Source organism: Aspergillus bombycis, assembly GCF_001792695.1.
Source record: "Aspergillus bombycis strain NRRL26010 chromosome Unknown contig00109, whole genome shotgun sequence".
Taxonomy (NCBI): Eukaryota; Fungi; Ascomycota; class Eurotiomycetes; order Eurotiales; family Aspergillaceae; genus Aspergillus; species Aspergillus bombycis.
In genome coordinates, this window is record NW_019170111.1 from 23,913 (window position 1) to 37,573 (window position 13,661).

Below are 13,661 nucleotides of genomic sequence, written 5' to 3' on the forward strand. Positions count from 1 at the left end.
GTTTTTGAGTGTCCCCGTCCAATATTGCTCTAATAGAATCCAATGTAACATTTTGATTGGTTGTTTGCACCGCAAGAGCGGCCGTAGACTCTTCCTCATTCATGTTCAGCCAATCGACTCTCAGTATGATAATCCGGTAAGAATACTCACTGCAACCCTTGGTTGATAGTCAGTTACTCGCCTGGATGAGATTCTAAAACCAGCCCACGTACATCGGCTGGGTGATAGAAGATAGTGCTTTCTAAGATAAAAGGCAAATACAAGGGCGGAATGCACTTTAGACTCTAGATGGACGATAGACTCATAGTGTAGGAGAGATGAGAGCGATAGGTAAGCGGCATAAACGTTCTTGTCCCGTTGACAGACGGAGGGAAGGAATTGGTTGATAAGACACAGTCACCGAGAGTCAAAGAACACTGAGTGTAGAATGATTGAAGACTGATGTAAGCAACTACGCGATACCTTGAACCGGTCATGGTTGCTAAAGCGACGGGCAGAGTTGCCCATTGTTAGAAGACTGTATATCTTCCGTCTCAGACCACGCTACTCATTCTTTGGTTCCAGTAAGTGATTTGTACAAGATACCCAGAGTTTATCTGGTAGGCATCTTACACCCCCGTGACCTCAGATGTGATCAAGACTCGGCATTCAGTCCCGTCTCAAGTCACAACAATAGTTCTCAACTACTTTGTTTCTTCTAATCCTGATGCAATACAACTTCCAAGCATGGACCGGCTAAGAAGCTATCCGTCCAGTATGGCAACGGAAATACCGACGGACGCAAACGAAGCGCTTGACGACTTTTATGAAGACTACCCCCACATCATCTTCATCAGATTACAATGGCAAGACTACTCCGGAGTAATGCGTGCACTTGTTTTACCAATAGAGGAAGCACTCATCATATTAGCGACGGAGAAGCAACCATTCCATGTACCTCCCCTCCTGTCCAACTGTTCCATGACAAACCAATATCTCCCAGACGCAAGTGCCCGCCATGTGCAATGGCTGGTCCCAGACTGGTCTTCTATCCGGCTAACAGCTGATCCCCGAAGCGCAGTGGTGATGTGCGGAGTAGTGGGGACGACAATATCCAAGCCGGTGCCGAGCGGAGACCTGTGTCCCCGGCGAGCGCTAGTGGACGTCGTGCGACAGGCACAGGACGCCTGGAACTTGGAATTTCTCATCGGATTCGAGGTGGAGTTTCAGGTGATGAAGGTCTCGTCCACGACAGGAGAATATGTCAAGCACAGTCAAGGCCCAGGGAACTTTTCTTTATCCGGCCTGCGGGATCCATGCTACCAGTATGTGCAGCAGTGCGTTCAAGAACTATCGGCCCTAGGGGTGCACATCCATGGACTACATTCGGAGGGCAAACGAGGGCAGTATGAAATCGCTCTGAAACCCCTACCACCGATGCAGGCCGTGGATCAACTACACTTTGTGCACGATTATCTCAAAGACACATTTGCCAAGCACGGCTATATGGCCACCATGGCACCGAAACCTCTAATCTCAGATCCACACACCATTGGGCAACATATGCACCTCTCGCTGGAGTCTGTCGATGGCGACTACGAAACATCCTTCCTAGCCGGCATCCTCAAGCGTTTACCGATGATCTGCGCCTTCTGTCTACCCCACACGCTCTCTTACGAACGACGACTCCCATTCTTGGCCGGGGAGACGGTATGCTGGGGAACCGAGGCGAGGATAGCGCCTATCCGGAAGATCGAGGCCAGTCATTGGGAGATAAGATGCATCGACGCAACTGCCAACATGTACCTCACCCTAGCTGCTGTACTTGGCGCTGGCATACTCGGGTTGGCAGGCCAAGAGCCTCTCCTTTGGCCAGACTTGGGTGATCTTACAATTGAACCTAAGACTTGGGAAGAGCCGCTGCCCAGGACTCTGCAGGAATCATTGGCGTGCTTGGCTACGAAGACTGACGATTTCGCTACCATATTTGGCCTACCCTTGATACAACGTTACATAGAGCTGAAGCAGTACGAGATATCTCAAGTTGGAGGGATGGATCCTGTGAAGTTGAGAGAACTGTTCATTGAGCTATTCTAACTTTGCGTTTGTATGCGCTGAAGCTGTGGAGCAAGGCGAACTTGAATGAACAATTGATTCCAGTACAGTTGACTGGATTAGACTGCTGCAAGCTGGTAAAGGCTACTCTCAGACGCCATGGCAAGGTAATCAACTAGTGTTGTTTTAAAAAATTCGGAATTTGTGCGTTGTCCAAAAACTACTCAAACTTGGCTTCTCTATCTACCCATGGAATCGCGTCTGCCAGTAAAAACACACAAAAAGCATCCTGAACACTAGGGAAGTTTATTGAAGTGGTCTTACCCCGACTACTCAGGACCTGCTTGTAAAAATCTAGCAATGCTAGGTGAGAATCTGATATGTGCGTACTTTGTATATCATCATTTTACCTTCCAGCTGTTTATGTTCTCTTCATTCATTGGCTGTCTTTGTTTGTGTTAATCTTTGTTTTTATTGAGATTTTCAGTGTGCGGTATTGGAAAGGGAGAGCTTGTAGTTGTTTCTGCCCTATTAAACCAAAAGCGTAAAGGAGATCAAAAAGTAGATCAAGTTATGACCAGACGTGAACGAAACTTTCAACAGAAATGTTCCATGCTCATGCCAAACTCAAACACAGAAATAACCAACACGTAGATCTGCAATTCGAAGTGAGACAGAAATATGTCACTCTCCAGTACTCACTGCACTGTGTCATGTAGCCGACGCGTTACTAAATTTAACGAGTTGAGTCGGAAGTACCGGATTAAGCACTAAGCCTAATATTCAGTATATAGCGCCCACTCGACAAGGCACGGGGCCTTCCAATGAATTGCAAGCATTAGTCCTGGATGTGTTATTGGTTTGGTTTTCTGAATGATAGATCTATAGCACATTGTATGCGTCGACCCAGGTATCGAAATAACGATTCCTCAGAAGTTGTACAATGGGCCATCCAGCCATACGGGTACATCCGCGTTCTGACCAGGCATAGTACCAATACCGTAATTGTTTAGTGCAGGAAACTGCGGCTGCAATGGTAGCTTGCCTGTAGCCTTGGCATTGTCTGTATTCGTCGTTAAAGTAAATGGGTCTGGAAGGAAGTCTTTCTGCGGAGGAGGAGCAAAACCATTGAAGCCTTGAGGAGGGGCGTTGGGAGAGCCTTGGGGCAATACTGTAGCGGCACGTCGATTCAACTGAGGCTCGAATGCAGGTAGTGGACGTTGAAAGGCAGTATAGCGCAACTCCGGAATGATGAGATCTGGTTCAAATGGAACGAACTGCGGAGGATTAGGGAATGCTGCTCTCGGCATTTGCATTCTTTGATAGCCTAGTTGCGATAAAATGTCTTGATTCTGACCAGGCAAAGGCTCTTGTGTGTGCCGCCCCGTAGGCCAAGGTCCAGGTTGAGTGCGTCGGAGTTTTGGCTTTGTATGAGTTTTTGTATCCTTCCTATCAGGATCCACTCGAAGGTCTCTCTCCATCAATTCGGGGTTATCCCTCAAGATCTTGTCAATGGCTGTATTCTGGGCCTGCTCAACTTCAATCTCAAAGCGCTTCGGCTTGCGATCATCGTGAGTATCGCAGTAAGTGGGAGGCTTGCCAAAATGGTTGTACTGTTCGCGTGAAATATCCTTCTTGCATAAATAGCACATCACACACGAGCATTTGCTGCAGATCATTTTGTTACATCCCATATCTTTAATGATTTTGACATGGCATTTGGGGCAGTTACGTATTAGGGCCTCGCTCATTGCCTCTTCAACCATGTGGCGTGCGGGGAGTCCCTTCTCTGCCCTTGCCTCATCGCAAGTTTTTGGTATGTGGCTTTTGTCTTTGCACAAACGGCAGCTAACCGTTTCACAAGAGGGATTGCAGCACCGAAATTCTCGGTCTTCTTCTACCGGGGGACAGATTCCCTTGAAGTCACAGAACGGGCAGCTTTCGAGTCCCTCTAAGCCGGCTTGCTCAACTTCGTCTTGCTGCTGAAGGTGGTCTAGCTTCCCCATTAATGAGGAGCCCAACGCGTTCTTCAAGTTCCCACGAGCAAACTTGGCATTGCATTCACTCATGTCAAGGCACTGCAACTTGTATTTCATCATTCCGATCTGTGTCTCTGCAGTTTTTCGGATGCATCCGAAGCAGAAAAAGTGGACGGTTGCACCTTCACAAGGAATCGTTCTATTTGAGGGGACATCAGAATAGCAGCATTGGCATTCCACAAGGTTGCCTGATCGTGAGTGTTCCTCTTCGTTGAGCTTGTCCGCCTCCTCCTCTTCCTTTCGCGTTCGGTGAGCAGCTTCGAGTCTTGTTAACAGATTTTATGTCTTAACGTGACAGCAATAACACTTACCAGCATCCTTCGCAGTCCTCCTTTTCGCAGCATTTAGTTCCGATATCAAGTCTTGGTCCCACATCTTACCTGACTTCACGAGTGGCCTTGGCCGCTTCAATCTGAGGTGTAATGATTGGGTCCCTGGGTGAATATACTCCTTATAGAGTGCTATGTAAGCCGAATACAGCCCTTTCTTGCTGGAAACGAGTCGTCGGATATGTGGAATAGCGATCCACAGAAATTCCTGTGCCAGAATGTCGCATCTGTAACAACGGTTGGCAAGCACACGCATACGTAGAGCTAAGACTAACTCACGCTTGTTGACGATATTCACAAGCATCATGAAGTGCCCTAGGTACCGTCCAATGGTTATCATCCTCCTCTTCTTCTTCTTCTTCGGTCTTCCTTTTAAGCTTCTCCTGCTTTGGGTAAGATGTATTCTCCAGAATCTCCTCGATAATTGTCTCTTTGACCAGGAACAACCCGAAAGTGATAAAAGGTGTATTACTGCCGCTGGCCGACATGGCATCCTTGTGTCGAGCTATTAACTCTTCTACATACTGGTGGCTAATGTCAGGAAATATCTCTAATATCTGGGGTAGCAATGCTGCTTTAGCTGTCGGCGTAGGAGTAGGGTCATCCAAGACCATCAGTGCGGGGTTTGTGATGTGACGTGATGGTGTTGGAATATTATCAAGGCCTATGGGAGGAGACTCGTTAATCAAATCTGCAGTTTCCATGGCTGCACTGGAATAGTGGCTTCTCGTTTTCTTTGCAGGCCTTGCAGCGGGAAGAGAAGGCTCATTCCACTGAAAGCCCAGATCATCGTTCTGCCTGTCGAGTCCCCAATGCATATGGTGGCTCTCACCCAGCAGTAGTCTCTCATCACCAAAAGGAGTTCTCAAGTCGTCAACATTATGGTTCCATGGGTATCCAAATCCCATGGGATCCCCGTCCATGTTGGGCGTTTTGGGGCGGTTGAGGCGATTTTTACGATGGCGAGACTGCGCAGAGAAATTTTTTAGAAAGAAACAGCATTATAAGGCCAGACAAGAAGAATGATCAATAAGAGATAGGGGCCCTGATTGTAAGGAGGGATCGTGAATATGAGAAGAGACACCCGTCTCAGTCTTTAACGGGGGGTCATAGTGATGGAATCCCATTCAAGTACCAAGACCCAGTCATTATGACAAAAGCATAGCACCACGGAAGCAAGCGGCGTTTATATAGTTTACAAATGTAAAGAAATGTAAAAGTGAATTCCGGTGGCCCGGGTCGATATAAAACTTCTCCCGCGCGGCATTCGAAAGGAGCAGTACGAAAACATACTTCACCTCAGGTGTGAAGCATCCACACATTGAAATCCTCTTTCCTTTCCGTTCCTTGATTTAGCCTCCTTTCTCTTGAGATAAGCTTTTGAGGCCTTTTTCCTAGCACCGATCTGTATACTCGGCAACAATATCCGTGGGGCTCGAAGAAGATCGCCGAAGTGGGAAAGGTGTAAATAGGGGAAGTTTAAAACGGAATGTCGCAGTGGGGCTCTCAAGAGTGGGCTCGCAGTTTACCCCAGAATTATGGGTTCATCATGGATTCTGGAAGCGAGAATGTGGTAAATAAGCTGATGGCCATGCATATATGAAAACGGGGTGGATAGGTTCACTGTAACAGTGTGGGATCCAAATATGTCACCCCATCAAACAACAGCTGCTCTGGAGTAGTTTACGTAGTTTTCATCAGATGGTGGGATCTTACGTGAAGCTTGCTGGCAGTAAACTATACCGCTTGCCGCTTTGGGTGTACGAGCTATCTCCACAGAGATGACTAATATTCGCTGATAACGTGAACCAGAAGGCCATAATTTACCGCTAAAGAAACTGGCTGCTGCAGGGGTGGACTTTGTACTCCGTACAACCCGAGATATGGATCGATAAGATACCATCTAGCGTAAGGTATTGTAAGATTAAAAGAAGGCGAAAAAAGAACACCTCAGGTGCCTGTCGCATATGATACATGCAATATACCCGTTCAGAGGTTACAATTGGATCCCTTACGTTGTCTCCGCGCCTTCACTACGTCATGGTCTTCATCGTATAGCCTTTAGAGGCAGGTACATCCCCAGCTGAGTCAACTTTGTACCGCTTCGCATCGCTTGTCGTCGGCAGGGCGTGACAAACAGAAACAATCCCTTGACCAAAGGGGTCTTGGTCTCTACTATAACTACCCCCGGTCCTTTTAGTTCAATGATATAGGCATACATCTGTCCTCAAGAGCTACCCTCAGTTTGGCTCTCAACAGTTCCGTCCGAATATCACAACGGGTACCGTCGTCATCATTTTATCAACCCCCCCCCCACTATAATACCATATTCAGCTTTGTTTCAAATTTGAACCGCTTTCTTTGGAGAGAAAGCGAACTGGTTGCATTGTGTTCATTATGATTGCCGCTGACAACTCTTATCTTGATAACACTGCCCTTCCATCAGGCGAATCCCCGGAGTTGATCTTAGTGCAGGCGACCCCAGAGGAACGTATCGCAGCTATAAAGCTGAATAGTCCAGCTTGGAAGGGTCCTTTGGACCTTGATGCGTATATTGCACGAGAAAATCACTTAGCCCAACAAGCATTGACGAAGGATGGCTTGACGAGCTGGTTGTTGGTCGTCCGAGGTCAACCAGAAGGTGAACGGGCAATCCTTAGCTCCTGCGAGACATACAAAAAGAAGGCAATTTTGGCACAAAACGGTAAAGTGGAACATGTATCCGCCCTCAGTATCGGCAGTGTTTTCTGCCGACCTGAATTCAGAGGCAAGGGATATGCGAAAAGAATGATGCAGGAATTGGTCAAGAAAATAGACGTGTGGCAAACGGAGCCCAAGGCCACCAACAGAATACCTTTCAGTTTGTTATACTCTGATATCGGAAAGAAGTTCTATGCTCAATTTGGGTGGATGCCCTATCCCTCTACACACTTCAGCCTTACCCCGTTGCCAAAGGATGAATATGATCGAGCCATCGTTCGAGGAAACCTTCCAAAGGCGAGGACCTTGGTTGCAGAAGACGTTCATCGTTTCATGTGCAACAATGACGTGGTTCAAAAGGAGCTAGATATCCTCCGCATCGCATCTCAAAAATCTGCGAGTGCCAAAGTAGCGGTCGTCCCGGACTTTGACCATTTCAAGTGGCACTGGGCAAGGGAGGAGTATTACGCAAAGATTCTCTTCAAGGACAGAACACCGCCATTGATCAAGGGTGCCGGTGATGAACAGTCCAAAGTATACTGTGCATGGAATAGAAACTTCGGTGAAACTCCAGAGGAAAACACTCTGTACATCCTGAGGTGGGTGTACGACGAGCCAACTTCACCAGAGGAAACAGAGAAAACCGCAAAAGCCATGGCCGCAATCATAAGACGTGCCCAACTAGAGGCGCATGCGTGGGGTATGGCGAAGGTTCAGTTCTGGAATCCAACCCCAGTGCTGGAGAGGGCTGTTTCCATTTTAGACCCTACGGCGCAGGTCGTCCATCGGGAGCAGGACAGTGTAGCCTGCTTGAGGTGGAGTGGCGCCGAGCAAGGCAAGGACGTTGAGTGGCTCTGGAATGAGAAGTACGCTTGGTGCTGATTGTCGGTCATATTTGCGTTCCTCGGCGAGTAATGCATGACATTGATAGAGGGGATGGCTATCTAGAGTAAACCGGCTCAATCATAGAGGCGACGCTCGAGCCCGCGCGGACTTGGCTTAGCGTTTCTGGCGTTTTTGGTTCTTGAATAGCTCGTGCCAATTTCTTGTCTTTTTGGCTGCTGTCGCAGCGCTAGCATCCGTCGAGACATTTTTCTTTATCTTCTGTCGGTCGGTTCGATAAACGAAGCAGATCGTCGTGGGATCTGGATGCTTGTATGAGTTTTCCTGCGTATAATGTCAGATACCATAACATCTAGTAATGATAGATGATTAATGTGGCGAGTATCCAAGCTAGCAAGCGCTCCACTTACCGTCAATTTCGAGAATGCAACATCGTTCCGCCAGGACTCAGGGAGGAGATCCTTCCAAGCATTCAGGAATTCACTTCTCCCGATGCCAGAAGCAGTGGTCGGCGCCATGGCCTCCAGGTAGGTCTCACCAACCCATTGCGTACAGCGTGCCTTATCGATACTGGCCCCTATATCCACGAAAACGTCAGTTCAAAATAACATCCACCAATCTAACCCTTCCAGCAACGTAAATAAGAAACTCACACTTCAAATCCTCAAACAACTGCCCATCCCCAGCCTCACAAACCCTTCTAACGATACTTTCCAACAACGCCCTCGGAAAAGGCTCCTCCATCCCCTCATCAAGCACCGATCTCCACAAATCCTGCACCAAGAATTGCCTACCCAGGTCTATCCCCTGCAACACAGCCCCCTCAACCACCCGTCTCCACACATCCAACTTGGCCCTCGCCGACGGCCTCCGGCACCAACCCGCAACATCACCCCCACTACCCCCGCCCCCAAGCACAAACGCACAAAGCTCAGTCCACCCCGCCTCACACTGCGCCCGTGACACAGGAACATCATCAAAGACCCTCCGAATCACGTCCCCCCGTTGCTCCACCTCCTGCTCCGCTCCCTCCGCCTCATCATAAACAGGCAATATCCTCTCCAGAACAGGGACCGCCGAGAACCCCTCCGGCGGTGTGTGCAATTCAAGTGTAGACCCGCATTTCGCAATAGCGGTCATCGTCTCGACGAGATTTAATTCGTCATCCTCGTCGCCGCCGACGATGTTAATGTCTCCTCTTTGGACACCGGAGTCGCTTGGTCGGATTATGTGGATCGAGTTTGAGGATTGGACTTGGCGAACGAGGTAGGTTTTTGTCGGCGTGCAGAGGTTTACATATTCGCGGTTTTCGGGGTCCGTGGTTGCCGTTGTGAGTTGTTGGGGGGTTGGGGATTTCAATTCGAGGCTGTGGAAATTTTAGTTAGTTTCCTTTGAAGACGTTCAGGGATTTCAAAAGGATCGCGAGGGGGGTTGGCAGCGTGTAGCGTACGTTGGAGCTTCTTTTGATGTGAGCAGCTCGGCCAGTTCTGTTGGTAGCTCTAGTAGTTTGAATCCCTGCTGAGGGGATGTGTGGGTGAAAAGAATGCTGGAAGCGGCTTGTGTAGACATTATGATGTCTTAATCTTTGTCGCCTTTGGAAGGCGCTCGAGTAGTGGCTAGGTATGGGTGTATTGACGCTCAATGGGTATGCGATGTTATACCTATCGAGGGAATAATCGAGGTGGTACGTCTGGACGCGATTCAAACGCGTGCCGGCTCCCGACGAGATGGACGCACAGACCACTGCTTAATGGATGTGCTCAGTACCGGATCTATAAATCGACGAAGTAAGATACATGAAACTTGATGAAAGTCAAGCCCTAGAGGACGCTATAACATGTATATGAAAGGCAGACAATAAATGGTACGATGTATTGGGAAGAATGAAAAAGCTACAATATGACAGAAAGTGAATTATGAGACTTAACGATGCGGAATAACTACGATCCACTCGCACCATGTAATTTTGTTGTTGCCATAGCGGTTGGAATGTATGAATACTAGTAGTCCTGTTTGGCTATTCTGCATGGATTGGAATACACAAGATAATATGATGAAGCGAAATGTAGCATATACCTGGTGCAGAACTATAATGATTATAGTCATTCATTACCAATGGTGAAAAAGCAAAAAAAGAAGGGGTAGCCCCCGGCGAGGCTCGAACTCGCAACCTTAAGATCGCTTGAAGGCTAGACTATTGATTTCTTGTTAGTTATGGGGTCTGGAAAACGAGTCCTTGGGAGGTGTAACATACAGTCTTACGCGCTACCATTGCGCTACGGGGGCAGTTGTTGTTCTGCCGTTGGACAGACCATTTATACAGCACCATAGTTGCCCGGATAGTAGAAACGGAAAAAAAAGAGGGGTAGCCCCCGGCGAGGCTCGAACTCGCAACCTTAAGATCGCTTGAAGGCTAGACTGTTATTTTATTAGTTATGAGAGCTTGAGGGTTATGTATCGGCAGTGTTCACATACAGTCTTACGCGCTACCATTGCGCTACGGGGGCCATTGATGCCAAAAGTGTCCTTTTTTGCTCTGTTAAACAAAGTCTATTATATGCAGGACCACGCTGAGAGACCACAATTCAATACAATGTTACCATCTCGTTGTCTGTGCATATAAGAGGCTTAGGTTAGTACTTCACGCTGTTAAATGTTGCTTTGCGGCCTAAGAAGGCCACTCAAGGGCTATGTAGCGAAAATCGGTATAATTGTACTGCCTATTTGTGAAATGTAGATATTCCTAGTGGTCTCATGGACGTACGCATCTGGCACATTGTTAATATATCCGCCGATGTGTTTGCCGGGAATGGTGAGCTCATGTTTATATATTTTTCCATAATTACCAACCTCAGATCCAGTGGAATCTCTAGAGTAAGTCGAACATGTATGCTGGCTGACAAGCAGGATTCTTACATGTTGCACTACTTACAAAAGCACCGACGATGTCTCTGAACAAGCGATGCTTTGTAATGTATATATGAGTACCAATCTACACAACAACGGCCCCCGTAGCGCAATGGTAGCGCGTAAGACTGTATGTGCACACATTCATTCTCCATATTAAAGCCCCTCAACTAACAATTCAACAGTCTAGCTTCTTAAGCGATCTTAAGGTTGCGAGTTCGAGCCTCGCCGGGGGCTATATCCTCCTTTCTTTTTTTAAAATTTTTAATTTTCTACCATGCGAGTGACTCCGCTGGGCAACTCTCGATTTTAATTGACATACACCTTAATATCCAAAATATCCATGCCTGGTCGGAACTCAATAGGCTTTTGCTCTCTAGCCTCGAAGATTGGCTCAGACCAGTACAAATGGCTCCAACTTTTGATTATCTCAAGAAGTATACCATGATCCTGGACTAGCGGGCCACCAACTCCCCGACCATAATGTTCAAGTGAACAAGGTCGGAAGCTTCAAACTAAGACATCTCGATCTTCTGTACCAAATCTAGTAGGGCAGTGTGCCACGCGGTCAGCCTACAAGGTGGTCTGGGTCATGATAATTAACTGCAATGGATTTTGATAGCGACGTGTTGGATGGCTCTTTTCCTTGTAGATGAGACATATAAGACCATGCACACAGTTGCCAACCAGATCTATAAACACCACATCTTTTATAACGTGCATCTTGTGCTGGGCAAGTGGCAGAAGTGCATGATCTGCGTGGGACTGAGGCGAACATGCAAGTAATGTTAGAATATTTGGTTGAAGAGGATGGAATGTGGAAGCCTGTCTTGTCTCATCGCCACAACAAGGGCACACATGGCGTGGTAAATGATAATATGAAGAAATGATTGAATATATAGGCTAGACTCACAACTAACCTATAGCCCTTCGCAATAACCATGGTGGTCGGTTCACAGCTGCAATGAACAGGCTGCGGAGAAATATCAAAAAAGCCTGAGCTCTACTTTGTATATGATTCTCGCTGTTGTATGCCCACGCTTCGTTCGAGACCGTTTTAAAATAGAATAAATTACTTATGTATGTAAGTTACTGGTAGTTAGATCATACGTTTTACCCATGAGGCAAGTCGTTCATACCAATACATCGTGAAGACAGCGAAAAATAAACCAAGTGCTTCCCAATATCAGACCTACAAATCAACCAAACATCAGATGCATAAATCAAGCTCCAAGCACTCCACGAGCCCATATACAAAAAGCTGCCAGTAATTGACGGCATATTCTAAGGAGAATGAGAAAGCCACACTGTGACCAGCACAGAGACTGGTGAGGCGCAATAGACAACGATGTTCTCCGTTTTTCACGGATTTTGAACTGATGCCTTTCGCTACCGGATACATGAAGAACTGTGATAATGAGCATCGCTACTCTCTCTGCTTTAATTGCTCATCATGCACAGCACCGGCCTGTTCCTTAGCCGGCTTTACTGCAGACACCTCTTCAGCATCTTTCAAGTTTTTGTTCTTCAGAGCTTCCGGAGCGTTCTGTTCTTCCCGTTCTGGGGCTTTCGAGGATTTATCTGTTTTCACTTCCTCAGCACTTTCAGCCTCGAGCTTCTTCGAATCGTCCGAGGCTTTCTGGTCTTTTGCTTCGGTTTCCATATCGTCGCGAACAAAAGCGTTATCGATATCCGACTCTGCTTTAGTATCCCGGAACAAAGTATTGACACGCTCTGACCGCTCAGCTTGTTCCTTCTCTTCCTTTTCGCGAGCTTTGCGCTCTTGCTCCATTTCCTCCATGTGTCGAAGATCATCGACACTAGGTTCGTAAAGATGCCAGATAGTATAATGTGGGAGACCGACAACGGAAAATCCCATGCGTTTGGCCATCTGCTTATACTTAGCAAGAAAAATGATGAAGGGGGTTGCACGCAGGTCTTACCTTGCCGAACGCTTCAGTCTCAGCATGCTTTTCGAAGCTGAATGCTGGGAAATGAACTCCAGCACGGAACACTTTTGCCTTTGCAAGGATACTAACGCCGCCAACGCCATCAAGCTCCATCTCCATATCAGGATCACCGTATGGGTCTCGAAGGTAGGCAAGATGAGGCCGCCACGTCGCATACTCAGCATATCCTTCAACAATAACTGCATCCTCATCCAGCGTCTCTGCCAGGGCCAGTGCAGTTTCCGACTCCTGCCAGGAGTTCAAATCATAGGGCTGTTCCCCACCCAGCCAGTCTGGGAGTGGCCGCCAGACATCTGATAGAAATATTATTAGATAAACAACCAGAGCCCGTAGAAAGCTTCACTCACTCGGTACAATGACATCCTTATCATGTCTCATTAGGTCTTCTATAATGGTGAATGGTGCCGTTTCTACATCGGCATCTCTCCAATAGACCCAGCTGTGAGTCGGTCGAAGCGTAGCACTTAACAGCCAATTTCTCGCCTGAGCCATCAACTTTCTCCGCCCAGCTTGTGCAGCGAACCCATGCCTACTCTCGACATCTTGTGTCACCTTCTGTCCGAAATCCTTATGGATAACCGAGATTTCACCAAACGGCATGTGCGGATCAGAATCGGCCTGAAGTTCCCCAAGCATGCTGGATAACATTTCTAGTGTATTATCCTTCGAATCCGAGACCAGAAAAGCTAAGTCGATTAAGTGGTGAGGGTAGGTGAGGTTTCGGAGATGCGAAAAGAACATCGGCAGGTGGGATGAGGCATCCCTAAGAGGTGTGCACATGAGCACACGCTCTTCTTTCTCCCATCCATCTGCGGTGCCCTGTACAGCTGATAGATCGT

General features: G+C 47.6%; 5 protein-coding genes across 5 annotated transcripts; 2 read left to right on the forward strand and 3 right to left on the reverse strand.

Moving 5' to 3' along the window:
• Positions 1-756: 756 nt before the first annotated feature.
• ABOM_010354 (glutamine synthetase) lies at positions 757-2,076 on the forward strand (the record flags this gene model as incomplete). Its single annotated transcript, XM_022537482.1, has 1 exon — positions 757-2,076. One exon carries the CDS (start codon positions 757-759, stop codon positions 2,074-2,076), a length of 1,320 nt encoding a protein of 439 aa, XP_022385255.1.
• An 887-nt stretch (positions 2,077-2,963) lies between these two features.
• ABOM_010355 (E3 ubiquitin-protein ligase RNF216) lies at positions 2,964-5,325 on the reverse strand (the record flags this gene model as incomplete). Its single annotated transcript, XM_022537483.1, has 3 exons — positions 2,964-4,330; positions 4,385-4,629; positions 4,682-5,325. The coding sequence occupies 3 exons, from the start codon at positions 5,323-5,325 to the stop codon at positions 2,964-2,966; spliced, it is 2,256 nt and encodes a 751-aa protein (XP_022385256.1).
• A 1,474-nt stretch (positions 5,326-6,799) lies between these two features.
• ABOM_010356 (uncharacterized protein) lies at positions 6,800-7,984 on the forward strand (the record flags this gene model as incomplete). The annotated part of the gene is made up of 1 exon (XM_022537484.1): positions 6,800-7,984. The coding sequence occupies one exon, from the start codon at positions 6,800-6,802 to the stop codon at positions 7,982-7,984; it is 1,185 nt and encodes a 394-aa protein (XP_022385253.1).
• Positions 7,985-8,101: 117 nt separating this feature from the next.
• On the reverse strand, positions 8,102-9,514 carry ABOM_010357 (putative sister chromatid cohesion protein Dcc1; the record flags this gene model as incomplete). Its single annotated transcript, XM_022537485.1, has 4 exons — positions 8,102-8,269; positions 8,356-8,522; positions 8,599-9,311; positions 9,396-9,514. The coding sequence occupies 4 exons, from the start codon at positions 9,512-9,514 to the stop codon at positions 8,102-8,104; spliced, it is 1,167 nt and encodes a 388-aa protein (XP_022385254.1).
• A 2,764-nt stretch (positions 9,515-12,278) lies between these two features.
• On the reverse strand, positions 12,279-13,458 carry ABOM_010358 (mannan polymerase II complex ANP1 subunit Anp1; the record flags this gene model as incomplete). The annotated part of the gene is made up of 3 exons (XM_022537486.1): positions 12,279-12,743; positions 12,796-13,115; positions 13,170-13,458. The coding sequence occupies 3 exons, from the start codon at positions 13,456-13,458 to the stop codon at positions 12,279-12,281; spliced, it is 1,074 nt and encodes a 357-aa protein (XP_022385261.1).
• Positions 13,459-13,661: the final 203 nt, after the last annotated feature.